The sequence below is a fragment of the Narcine bancroftii genome, chromosome 6 (assembly GCF_036971445.1).
Source record: "Narcine bancroftii isolate sNarBan1 chromosome 6, sNarBan1.hap1, whole genome shotgun sequence".
In the NCBI taxonomy this organism is placed as follows: Eukaryota; Metazoa; Chordata; class Chondrichthyes; order Torpediniformes; family Narcinidae; genus Narcine; species Narcine bancroftii.
Genome location: NC_091474.1, coordinates 41,712,812 through 41,726,864, shown reverse-complemented (window position 1 = coordinate 41,726,864; position 14,053 = coordinate 41,712,812). Strand labels below are relative to the sequence as shown.

Here is a 14,053-nt window from a genome sequence, read left to right as displayed (position 1 = left end):
GTGGTCAATGGGGCAGGCACCAAGAGATTTCTTTAGGCAGTCCTTGTACCTTTTCTTTGGTGCACCTCTGTCACGGTGGCCAGTGGAGAGCTCGCCATATAACACGATCTTGGGAAGGCGATGGTCCTCCATTCTGGAGACGTGACCCACCCAGCGCAGCTGGATCTTCAGCAGCGTGGACTCGATGCTGTCGACCTCTGCCATCTCGAGTACTTCGACGTTAGGGATGAAAGCGCTCCAATGGATGTTGAGGATGGAGCGGAGACAACGCTGGTGGAAGCGTTCTAGGAGCCGTAGGTGATGCCGGTAGAGGACCCATGATTCGGAGCCGAACAGGAGTGTGGGTATGACAACGGCTCTGTATACGCTTATCTTTGTGAGGTTTTTCAGTTGGTTGTTTTTCCAGACTCTTTTGTGTAGTCTTCCAAAGGCGCTATTTGCCTTGGCGAGTCTGTTGTCTATCTCATTGTCGATCCTTGCATCTGATGAAATGGTGCAGCCGAGATAGGTAAACTGGTTGACCATTTTGAGTTTTGTGTGCCCGATGGAGATGTGGGGGGGCTGGTAGTCATGGTGGGGAGCTGGCTGATGGAGGACCTCAGTTTTCAGAAGAAAACTGGGGAAATTTATAGGGGCTTATAAAATCATAGTTAAAAATGATTTCCCATTATTGAGGACTACACTAGAGGGCACAGATTTAAGGTGAGAGAGGAAAAATTTAAAAGGGATCTGAGGGTCACCTTCTTCACTCAGGGTGGCGATATGTGGAACAAGCTGCTAGAGGAAGTGGTAGAAGCACGTACAATGGCAACATTTTTTTAAAAAAGGCATTGAGACAGGTATGTGAGAATAAAAAGGTTTAGAGCAGGGGTGACCAAACTTGCTTCACGTGAGCTCTCAGATGTTTGAGAGCTCCAAGACATGAAAAAAATTACATACACGTTTTTATTCCTACATGCATATTTTGTAAGAACATTTTTATATAAAGATTAAGAAATACATGAATGAAATATTTATTCATATAGTTATTAAACTGCTCATTTGTATTAGTTTCAATGATCAAAATGTACACAAATACATACTATTTTCAAATACCCCACCGATTTTCTGTGGAAATCTTTGCCTAAGGAAGCAGTAGATATATTTAATATATTAAATATATTTAAAATACAGTGATAGATATTTTTGTATCGTAGGGGAATTAAGGGAATTAAGGAAAGGCACAGCTGGGTCCATGGACAGTTCTGATGTGGCCCCTCACTGAATATGGGAACAGGCTTGATGGGCTGGGTGGACGACTCCTGCTCCTGTTTCTGATGTGTTCTCTTCGGAAATGCTGCTGCCACTGGTCTCTGCAGATACCTGCATCATTGTAGCATCCACAGCCAAGTGCACAATGCGGGAAGTGACCCAATGCAAAGCTGCCTCTTACGGCAGGGCGGAGCCGGGAGTCCACAGCTCTGCTCCTCCCCGTCCCACCCTTCATTCCCTTCTTGCCAGTCGCTGGCGGGATGTGGGGGGGGGGGGGGAGTGGCTGCTGAGAGAGGAGGCTGGGGTGTGGAGCGTTCCAACCTCTACGCTGCCTGGTACTGACTCTCCATTCAGTGGGGCTAGTGACTGCCCATGGCCACTGACAGGACCTTCATTGCTGCTGCCAACTCTAGCTCTGTCCTGGCTTGGCACGGTGCCTGAATGAGGATTATGGACCCCCTCCAAGCTCCACCCTCTCCCCATCATCATTCTTTCCTCCCCCCCCCCCCCCCATTCCCCCTGCCAGAGTGCTGCTTTGGACAGACTCTCCTCCTCTGGGGCAGGCCATGTCTCATCAGAGCTCTCCTGGCCCAGCGCTGGATTCCTGACCTCTGTGGCTGCTCCCTGCAGAGGACCCCTCAGCCCGACCCCCCTCCTGCACGTCCCATGTTGGTGGCATTCTGCTGTGGTGTGGCCCAGCCTCAGCAAGGAGAACCCAACTCCAACTTGGACTGCCCGCACCGTTCCTCTGCAGGAGCTGTTCTTCCATTGCCCACACCATCTTCCCTTTCCTTGTCACGCAGCTCAGGCTGTGATCATCCTGGTCTGTCTACAGGGATTTAGAGTGTGCAGGAGCGCTGGTTTCTCCTCCAGCCAACATATTTCCACGAGCCACACGTTACATGTCAAGGAGCCACATGTGGCTCGCGAGCAGCGGTTTGGCCAACCTGATTGAGAGGGATATGAGGCAAACAGAGGCAAATGGGACTACCGTGGTCAACGATTTGGTTGGCAGGGACATGTTGGTCCAAAGGGCCTGTTTCCATGCTGGAAAACTGACTCTAAAAGAAGCAAGTCTTTGTAATCCGGACCTTTGAGGCTGCTCAGTCATTCATTAAGATCATGACTGATCTTTCATCTCAGTACCACTTTCCTGCACTGACCTTATAACCCTTTATTCACCTAATCTAAGAAAAATGCATTGATATCCATCTTGATAACATTCAGTGACTGAGTCTCCACAACCCTCTGGTTATGAATTCTAAATGTTCAGAAACCTCTGGGTGAAGAAAGGAGTAAAACATGAAAGTCTGCAGATGCAACGATTGAAGTAAAAACACTATTCTGGAGAAACTCAGCAGGTTAAACAGTGAGTTTTATATAGCAAAGATAAAGATACCTTTCATCAAGGTATGAGCAAAATATAGACAGGATTCTGAATAAAATTGTGGGGGGAGGGGCAGGGGGAGGAGCTCAGGCCCAGAGGCAGGTGGTAATAAGAGAGGGAGGTCACTCCAGCAAACAGAGGGAGGGGGGATAGTTCTGTGAATGGAGAGGGAAGGGGTAGAGAGCTGGAGGAAAGGAGACAGAGGGATAGGAAAGAGGGAAAATGGGGAGTGGAGTAGCAGAAACTGGAGGTCGATGTCAATGCCATCCAGTTGGAGAGTGCCCAGATGGAATACTAGGTGGTGCTCCTCCAATTTACGGGTGACCCTCATTTGACAGTGCATGAGGCCATGGTTAGTCAATTGGAGATCCCTGTCATTGATATGGACAGAGCGAAGGTGTGTCCAGTCTCTCCGATATAGCAAAGACCACACTGTGAACACCGGATGCAATATGAGTCTTGCAGATTCGCGAATGGTGTTGCATCACCTTGGAAGGACTGGGGTGAGGAAGCAGTTGTGGATGCAAATGTGGCACTTCCTGCAGCCTCAGGGGAAGTTGCCAAGAGGGTGATTAGTGGGAAGGGATGAGTGGATAAGGGGGTCACGGAGGGGGTCGTCTCTATGGAAGATAGAGAAGGGATGCGCTGGTGGTGGGATCATGTTGTAGAAAAAGAATCAGATCATGATCATATTCATGAAATTTGTTGTTGCAGCTATAAAATATGTTGAATTCTGAGGCTGGTGGGTGAGGACAAGGGAAACTGTTTTCGTTGCATCATGGGGCAGGGAGGAGATGGGGGCAAGGGCTGAGTTGATGGTGGTAGAGGGGAAGCCTTGACTTCCCCAATACCTTCAGACACTTTTCTGTAATATCTTCTATGAAGACAGACACATCTGTGTCATTTGCAGTCTAGTTTCTCCTACCTCAAATGTCGTGAGGTTAACATTATGTTATTCCAAACATGAGGGCTTAATTGTTTATAACCTTAAATTGTGTTAAATATCTGTGCTCAGTAAAGGTAAGCTCCAGTCCACAAAAATATTAAATCTGCTTACAAGAGCAAATAGGACATTCTGATGACTTTCCAGTATAAATAGAGTTGTATAACACTTTAGGCCAATTTGTCCAAGTTGTATCCTTAAGTTAATCTTATTTGTCTGCATTTGGCCCAAATCCCTCTAAACCTTTTCTTTTTGAATATTTTGTTTAACAAATTTTAAACCACAACAGGAAATACATTTCTTTCAATAAAAAACTTTCAAAAATTATACGTGTGGTACACAAAATCCCTCCCTCCCCAAAACCCCCCACCTCCACAAAAAAGGGAAAGAGAAAGAAAATAGAGAAAAGAGATAAAACTGGAGAATGTCAAGAGAGTGAACTATGTGACAAAAAGGTTTTAATAATATTTCTAACCATGTACTGATCTAAGTATCTCTTAAGTGTGAAATGACACCTGTACTTCATCTGCCAGTTCATCTGAAATTTCTCATTACATTTTGCTGCTTACTTGAATCATGAATATATATATATATATTACATATATATGTATATATATTTCACAATACTTTCTGGTCATTATCCTGTATTTTTTTCTTATTATTTAGTTCCTGTAGCAGATATCAAAGCTGTGGTAACTGGGAAAGACTGTCCTCACATGAGAGAGAAGAGTGCCCTGAAACAAAATAAGGTATTTTCAAGCTGTTTGTATTGAAATGGTTGTTTTGTTATGGATGTTTAAAGTATATTCACAGCAATTGTTGGATGAAACAAGGCCAAGTTCCATCCAGGTCATCAACCATGTGAGATAATGACAATGGAGTTGTTGACCAGACATCACAATTCATCTCTATCAATTGGCTTGCATCAGATGAAGGTATGAGAAACATTCCAGTGGTGAAAAGTTTAAGCAGTGTTTGCTTTCATTATAAATTATGTCTTAATTTATGTGTTAGTATCCCAAAATGTTACTTTCTGAACAAATTCTATTCATTTGCATTGGTCATTCCCAACTGCTTCAATCTATGAAGCCTCTTTCATGGATTTGCCTCATTCTCTAAAAAATATCATTTTTAATTAATTTGAAATCAAATTTCATTTCCATTTCCACGTTTCCCACAACCTGAACACCTCCAACCCTTCAATGAATAGGCTATGCCTTTCAGTTCTGCTGCCCCATAGACAAGTAAAATTAACTTGTCACTTGTATAATAACCTTCCTTTAGAATCATAAAAGAAGCCATCTCGTAGTCTTCTGGTATATTATGTCTAATTTACTCCTCACAACCCAGTCTTTTCATACCATACTCCTTTAAATTGTTATCTATTTCTGTAACCTTTTGAGAGCAGCATTCTTTTGTTCATTTATGACCAGATTTGCATATATTGCTCAGGTAAGTATAATGGTACAAAGGATAGGTACAGTGGCAGGATTATTTTGTTATTTTAAATAAAATGTCCCTAGTCATTGTTGTTGTATCAGTTTATTTTTCTGTCAGGATCCCTACATCTCTGTACATTTCCATAATCTACTATATATGGGTACAAGTCTGAACATAATACATAAAATGTATTTAGCCCATCAAAAATGGATAATTTGCATTTTGCAGCAAAACTGAAACTTTGCTTTTATCATGATGCATTAAAAAATAAATGTAGGGGTCTTAGTGTGACATGAAGTAACTCATAGGCCTTCTAGATAAAACTATCGTACCATCTTAGTCGGTATGTAATGCAATCTCTGTGTAAGTTTGGTAATCCAATATTATGGTGTCCTTCACGACATCATTTGGAATGTTGAGATCTGCTGTTTGAATTACAATTTTGGGATCAGATCTGAAACGTAATCATTTTCAAAAATAATGCCAAATCGTGTCTAACGACAAAGTTGAGTCTTGACACTACCTTTCCATCACCCTTTTTCCAGGAAGTGCAAGAGCTGGCTTTCTCAATCCTCCATGATCCTGATGAAGCTCTAAACTTTATTGCTCCAAACAAATATGAAGTAAGCACACTCACAGTCTTTTCATTTTCATTTATGAGATTAATGTTTGTTATTCATTGCACAGTTTGACAAAATGTGTACTTGAAGAGCAGAGCAAAACTCATTCCTAATGTCACGATCACGTTGAACATATCCTTAACTCAGTAGATGCATGGAAATTTAGTCTGATCGGAATGTGGTCCAACCATCCTGAAAAGGAATTGATTTGCCATGTTCTATATACATTCCCTTCTGATCTCTTTAATTCCTACTCCCCTGCCCCTCTCCCCCTCCCCCCAACAGTTTGTTGCTTCCTTACCATGCAAATGGTGTCATACTACTTCAGTCACTAGTTGTCCTATTAAACTTGCCTCAGTGGCTACTAATTATGTCTGAACTTTGCTCAGCGTGGCAATATGTAAAGCCTGAGCCTATCAATTTCCATGCTGTGGGATTCCTTCTCCTCAAGTTCAAGTTCAGATTTATTGCCAAAGTACACGTGTGACCCAACTACAACCCTGAGTTTCTTAAGGTGATAAGAAGAAGAAGAAAATTAAGTACAAATACATTGAGGGAGAAGAGTTTAATAAAATTAAGTTAATTTTGATAGAGAATTTTGAAGATGTTATAAATGAAGAATATGGAGAATTTTATAAGAGTTTGAACTTTTTTTTTCTTTTTTTTATATAAGGGGAGGGGAAGGGAATAAAAAGTTTATCTGATTGTTTTTCTAAGGGATGTTTTTGTTCTCTCGATGAATTATAAAGGAAACTTGGTATTAATGGAAATTCTGTATTTATGTATTATTAATTATGATTTTTTGTATAACAGATATGTGGTTGATATATGATTTTAATATTTGAATTTAGTTTTAAAGTGGATTTCATTTGTTAAATACATGAATTATGTTTGATTTAAATATATGTTTAAGGGTATTATTTTAGTATTGATATTTTTTTTGTTGTTAGTAATTTTTTTTGTTGTTAAGTTTTATCCTTTTTTTTGTAAGTGGGGTTTTTTCTATTTTATTTACAACATTGTTAAGTAATTCTTCACTCTTTATTTTGGGGGGGAGGTTTGGATTAATTTTAAATTAGATGATTAATGTTGTGTTATAATTATTGGGGGGGTTAATTTGTGTAATGATGTAGTATTCTAATTTTTATTATCTTATTTTTAATTATTTCTTTAAATGTAATTTTTATTTTATTCATGTCATAAAATTTTAAATAAAGTTTAAAAAAAAACCCTGAGTTTCTTTCTCCCGTGGACCAGGTAGAATTTCTAATTACCTGTAACTGTACTCAATAAGAATGAATTCATACAAAATAAAGAAATGTGGAAATACAGAAAATAAATAATTCATAGTAAATAATGAGCAAAGTACAAGTCCTGAAATGAATCTCTGAATGTGTCTGTTGTTCAGGAGACTGATGGTGGTGGTAGAAGCTATTTCTGAACCTGGTGGTGCGAGTCTTGTGGCATCTGCACCTCTTTCCTGATGGCAGCAGCAAGAACAGAGCATGTGCTGGGTGGTGAGAATCCTTTATGATTGCTGCTGCTCTCTGATGGTAGCCTTCCCTGTAGATGTGCTTGGTGGTGTGGAGACCTTTCCGTGTGATGTACTGGGCTGTGTCCAATACCTTTTGAAGGGCTTTCTGCTCAGAGGTATTGGTGGCCCCATACCAGGCCTTGATGCAGCTGGTCAGTACACTTTCCACTACACATCTTTAGAAGTTGCCAAGGATTCTGATCAGATACCAAACCCCCGCAAACTCCTGAGGAAGTAGAGGTGCTCACATGCTTCCTTCATGATGACGTTAGTCCAGAAAAGTACTTCATGACATTAGTGACTCCCATGAATCTAAATTTTGTTCACCCTCTCCACCTATGATCCCCCAATGATCAATGGATTTTATACCTCTGGTTTTCCTTTCCTAAAGGCTACAATCAGCTCCTTGGTCTTGGTGACATTGAGTGAGAGGTTGTTGTTAGTGCAGCATTCAGCCAAGTTTTCGATCTCACTCCTGTATGCTGACTCATCGCTCCTTTTTGTACAGCATACTACAGCGAATTTGTAGATGGTGTTGTTGTACCAAGCCACACAGTAAAATGAGTAGAGCAGGGGGTTAAGTACACAAACCTGTGGTGCTTCAGTGCTGATAGAGATCGTAGAAGAGATGTTCTTGCCAATCTGCATTGATTGGGGTCTGGATTTGAGGAAATCCAGGATCCAATTACACAGTGGGGTATTGAGGCCCAGTCTTTAAGTTTTCTGATTAGTTTTAAGGGGATGATGGTGTTGAATGCTAAACTGTGATCAATAAAGAGCATCGTGATGCATGCATCTTTGCTACCAGATGTTCCAGGGTTTTGTATAGAGCCAGAGCAATGGCATCTACAGTCGACAAATTGGAGCTCAGATAGAAGCTGATAAGTTTCAACACCAGCCTCTTAATATACTTCATCACTGTGGATGTGAGTCCTGCTGGCAAATAATCATTTAGGCAGGTTACCACACATCAGTGTAATTGAAGCCTATTTTAAACAGGTGAGATATTGAAAATATCCATGAATACACTGGCCAGTTGGTTGGCATAGGTTTTCCAGTACTCTGCTTAGACTGGATGCTTTCCTTGAATTCACTCTTCTGAAGGCAGCCTGCAGGTCATCTTCGGATACTGGCAGTGGAGGATTGTCAGGGGACATGGGAGTGGGCAATCGTTCTTCCTTGTTCCAGTTGGGCACAGAAGCTCATCTGCTGTCTCCTATTGCACCAGATTTGGTTTTGTCGCAGGTTACCTCAATTTGGACCCTGGCACAGCTGTCAGGTAACCCTTTGTTGATTCCATTCTTGTCCAAAATATCCACTTTGTCTGAGAGCTAGCTTTCCATAGGTCACAACCTGTGCCTTGTGTAGTGTTCTTGGTCTCCAGACTAAATGCCTGTAATCTGGCTCTCAGCAGGTTCTGAATTTCATTGTTTATCCAGGGCTTCTGGTTGGGTGAACCCTGAACAATTTGGTGAGGACATACTCATCCGCAGCTGTTCTAATAAAGTCCGTAATAGCCCTGTTATAATCATTCAGATCCTCAGCTGAGTTTTTGAACATGACTCGAGGCAATCCTGTGTTCATTCTTCAGTCTTCTGCGACCACTCTGGCTGTCTTGATCTCTGGAACCTGTCTGTCTGCGTAATCTTACCCCAGGACCTAGGCAGCTCAGCCCCTGTTTTCAAAGGGACACTTTAAAGGAGAACTTTTCTCATATTAAAATTGCTGGCTCAAAGTGGCACAATCCTAAATAGCTTTTCACCTTGTAAAAATAATTATTTGTATGCAACATGTTATTTTTGTATTAATGTGTCCTCAATTGATACTATGGTTAAAATATATTTGTAAACCTGACAGAAGTTGGGGCATTCTAAAAAAATTCCAGCTTAATTCTTCACAAAAAATGCTCAAATGCTGGAAGTACAAACATCGACATCTAAGTCAGAGGTTGATTTAGTACAGAGATTTTTTTTTAACTGAAAGGAAGATGGGTGAACTCCATTTCAGATCTAATCATTAAAGAGGATGGCTGGGCTTCAACCAAACAAAAAAAAAAGCTGAAGTGCACAAAGTAACACAGCATCTTTGGAGAGGGAGACCAACTTAAAGACCTGTTATTAGAATTAGAAATGTGCAAAACTGTGTGTGTTTTAAGTTGGAGAAAAACAGAGATAACAAAGGAAAAAGCAGTGAAAGGTAAGTTATCTGGACAACCTTGGTCCAATTCCTATCTCACATTTCCTGTGCTCTCTCCATCTCTAACTTGAAACCTGTCTGCTTTCTCAATTTTCCTCATTGCCATGGTCATTGACTTCAAACAATGTTTCTGGTTCTTTCTCCACAGATGCTGCTGACCTGCTGATTTTTCTTTGCATTTTGTTTTTTGTTTCAGATTTACAGCAACTGCAGTTTAGTTTTGGTTCAGAGGCTATAACTGTGACCCTTTAAGCTTTAAGATCACATTTTAAAGCTTACTAAAGTTTTTTTTTGTCTTGGCACGGCGAATTTCTGACAATGCAAGTCAGAAATGATCTATTAATAGGACAAGGATTGTGGTTTCAAAACAATCTTCTCGTGCAAAGATTTTAAAATATATTTACCATTCTATTTGTGTTCTGTGCAGTACTGTATCTGGACTGATGGATTAAATGCCCTTCTGGGGAAAGAGATGACCAGTGAATTGACCAAGAATGATCTGGATACTCTGCTGAGCATGGAACTTAAACTTCGGCTGCTGGACCTAGAGAACATACAGATACCAGAGGCACCTCCTCCCATCCCCAAAGAGCCCAGCAGCTATGACTTTGTGTACCATTATGGCTGAACAGCAGTATGACCAGAACTGGCAAGAACAAAAGGCAACAAAAAACACAGCACTCAATTAATAATGCCCTATTTAACCAGCTGTTAGAGATCTCCTTTTGTTAAGAAACATGCAAACTCCTGTAATCTATGGTGAGGCAGCACAACAAGGAGCAAAGGGGATTAACGTATTTCTGTTCAGTACTGGGTCTTGGACTGAACACTGCTCCCTTTTTAAAAAGAATTCTGTACAATATTTTTGACAGGTTTAACAATTTGGTGAATAATGTGATTTGTTACTGTGAAGTTTGTATGTTGGTTAATGTTCTATAAGGCTAACTTGATTTTTCACTGTATTTAGACAATCCTCCATCAAACGTTATTCCACCTTTTGGATTGCGTTTGTATATTTAATAATGTACATTGTACATGCAAGTTGTTACACTTTAGAAAGACAGCCTCAAGCACTTTCTGTTACTTGGGCATGTCTTCAAGATGATTGCCCATTCTACTGTTTGATGGGGTCTAACCTTAAGGAACATCAACCAAATTATTTCCTTCTGTAATCACAATATATCAATCTTCGTCCAAATCTCTGCTCTAGCACCACCAATTTTCCATTTGTGAAGGGAGAAGGAGATGCAAAGACGACTAGAAGTGCCAGAAGGATCATGAGCACCTGTTAACCTGTTCCACGGTCCAATGTAGTTCATACTCTATTCAAGCTTTGCTTTTCTCTTTTAATGTAATTTGTGATAGAATTAGATAAGACCAATTCAAATTGCATATCCCAAGGTATGTTAGTCCAAGTCCAGGTGTATGTTGGGGAGGTGCTAATAATCATGTTTGAACAGTGCTACCCACAGCAAAGGCCATGTGAACTTTAGGAAAGATGATCACTCTCAACACCATTTCCCAGTTTTCCCTCAGCTTTTGATCCAGGACCTTGGCATGGTAACTGAACCGATACTTGAACAGATTATATTAGACACTGAAAGTACTAGTTTTATTCTGAAAGAATGTGTGAATGAATTTGATTAGGTGATGGTTACTGAACTTACAATATTTGAATAGTAGATAGAAATACACATTTAAACATTATTATTACTGAATTGAACCAGGCAATAAATATTATTTGTGTTAGATTGCTTCAGTATTACTCTATTCAAGATAGTAATAGATACTCCTTTCTATTTAGAAGTATTTTTAATATTAGGCTAGTATTATCACTGTATGGAGAAACAGTGCTTTCAATGTCAAACCTGTGCCTCGATGTAACCAGAAAAAGATTTCCAGACTGGAAACAACTTTACATTCAGTCTCTTCATTGAACTTAAACTGAACAAATTAAAGTTCCTTAAGGAGAAACACAAATTCTGAAGATGTTGGAATCTTGAGTGAACAAGAAGTTGGAAGGTCTCAGCAAGACAGTCACCATGCATGAGTAGAAATCGGCAGTCAAGATTTCAGGTTGGGACCCTTTATCGCCACTTTATTACTCCACATAAGGGCATTTCAGATTTATTGTCAGAGTATATACAACCCTGAGACCCTGGAAAGCAAACTCACTGAAGAGAATGTGATGTTTGGAACTACTTTGTCTGATTGGTTTGCACTTTGAGGATGTAATTGACTCTACAGGAAACGCATATAAACTTCATTCTGTATCATTACCTCTCTAATGATACATTGTGTACGTTGAATGAAGCTTTCGACTCTTCTAATATATCAATATGCAGTTATAAGCAGATCTTTTAATTTTAAAAGCTGTTAATTGACAAACTTCACTACATTAATTTGATTTTTATCTTCATAGCGATAGGATGGTTTGGAACTAATACAAAAACTTTAGCAAACAACTATTATATCATCTGCTCATATAAATTGCACTGTTAATCTGTCAGGTAAAGGGGTTAACGTGCACAGGAAGAATGTGGACATCAAACTAAACTATATCGATGATCATTTAAATGACACGTCATAAAGAGGTTTTTTTTAAAAACAGAAAACTTTATCTAAAATCATCTATTTGGGCAGTATTTTTATGCATTAATTATAATCTGTACCCCACTAATAATCTAATTATGGAGGAAGAAATTAAGGATAAAACTTGAAAATGCTGACAATAAGAAAATTACTATGAACCTAACGCCAGATTATTTCAGGTCAAAATCTTGCACTGTTTGTGTTATAATATATAACCAAATTTGTGCTCCCTCTATACCTTCTGTGTGATCAAAAAACTGTGTACATTACTTGAATTATGTGTGTTCATTACTTGAATTATGTGTGTTCAAAAGTTAAACCATTAAGGCAAAAAGTACTGGTAGTTGCTTTCAAAGAAATACACCACCATTTAAAAATATTCTTCTAATTTTGCTACTTCTCCCAAGAAACCCTGCTTTTGAAGGTGTGGCCCAATGTATTTGTGCAATTCAAGGCAATACAGACTGGGGGAAAAAAACTCACAGACGACCACTTGATTTACCCTAGTGAGGTGGAAAACTTCAAGGTGCTGGAGAGAACCTGTCAAAAGTGTGAGGTATCTCCGGTGATCTTTCATTTTCTTATTTAAGTTCAGGTCTCCATGGAGAAACAATTGGCAGGTTGACATTTTAAGCTCTATCGCCAGCATTTAACAATTTGTAAAGATTCATTGTAACAATTCCATATGAGTGAGAGGGACAGTGTGTGAAAATTAATAAAATTTTGAGAGAATTATTATATTGTTCACTGTTAAGGGTTGTGATAACTGTTAAGAAAAAAATGAAATGGAAACATTTACAGAGAAAAACTGCTATTATGAGTCCTCATTTCTTTCATACAGAAAAAAAAGCCCGGTATCTAACAGAATTTGCACTGAGCTGGCATCATTGGAATACTGCTGCACAGAGTTAACCTGTGTCCCATCAATCCCAAATGTGCACTTTGATTGTATTTTCTATTTGTAAAGAGTTGCTAATCCCAAAGCCTGCAAAGAATGAATACAATGCAATTCAATCTGCATTGGGTGCATTCAGCAGAAACTTAAGTTTCAATCGAATGTTCCATCCTCTACTTAATCTCCGTTAAAATTCTAATCCTGAAAAATATATCAGTAAACTAATAGAATTAAATTAAGAGGCAATAAATATACGATAGATATAAATATTCACGGTAAATCCTGTGCAATAAAGTGCCAACAGTCCTTTGCCGAGGTTGGAGCAGTCTATGAATAGTCTAACAAGGGGAGGTTCAAGACCCTGACAGATGTTGGAAAGAAGCTGTTCTTGAACCTAGATGTTCTGGTTTTCAGGCTGCTGTACCTTCTGCCTGAAGGTAGCAGTGAGAGGAGGTTGTGTCTAGGATGTTGGGGGTTCTTTATGATATTGGCTGCCTTCTTGACACTGCCTCATATTAGATTTTGTAATGGATTTTTTTTTCCCTTTAACAAAGGTGGTTTATTCACTTGTTACAAGAAATCACATTAACATAATATTACAGATCTTCAGTTACACACCATTTGCACATTCAAATTATAACATGGCCATCACGGTCCAGAATGTATTCAAGCAGTGCCCTCCGGTGCCGAAAATCCTCTATTTCCCCATGGATGCACTAGCAGAAGATGGGCAGGCAGTTGGCCTGGGCTGAACCTTTCACTGCCATCTAGGCCAAGCCCAGGAGCATTATGGGGACCTAACTATATTTACTACCTCTGTAGCCTCACAATTGCCTGAGTAGTCAAATTCTCAAACAAGATGGTGAGGCAACTAGCCAGTATACTTTCCACAGTGCACCTGTAAAAGTTTGATAGAGCATCTAACAACTTGCCAAATCTTAAATTGTTCGACATACAGGACAGAAACAGGCTATTTCGGCCCAAGAGCCCTTGTGCTCAATTACACTTAATTGACCTAAATCAACCCGGTACATTTCGAAGAGTGGGAGGAAACCCACGCAGTCAAATTCCATACAGACAACAATGGATTTGAACCCAGGTTGCAGGCAGTGTAATAGTGTTGCACTAATTGCTATCCTAACCATGTTGCCTTTGCATATTGCTAAGTGAACTCCATAATGTTTGGGACAAAGAC

The 14,053-nt window shown here is 39.7% G+C and overlaps 1 protein-coding gene across 5 annotated transcripts in view; it reads left to right on the top strand.

Annotated features, from left to right (window-relative positions):
• LOC138736011 (engulfment and cell motility protein 2) overlaps positions 1-12,760 on the top strand; it is a 236,027-nt gene extending 223,267 nt beyond the window's left edge. For all 5 annotated transcript variants that reach the window (XM_069884794.1, XM_069884795.1, XM_069884796.1 and 2 more), the window contains 3 exons: positions 4,248-4,330; positions 5,567-5,644; positions 9,799-12,760. In XM_069884794.1, the coding sequence (XP_069740895.1) occupies positions 4,248-4,330; positions 5,567-5,644; positions 9,799-9,999 (362 nt within the window). In that variant the 3' untranslated portion in view covers positions 10,000-12,760. The remainder of the gene's footprint in view (positions 1-4,247; positions 4,331-5,566; positions 5,645-9,798) is intronic.
• The last annotated feature ends 1,293 nt before the right edge of the window (positions 12,761-14,053 follow it).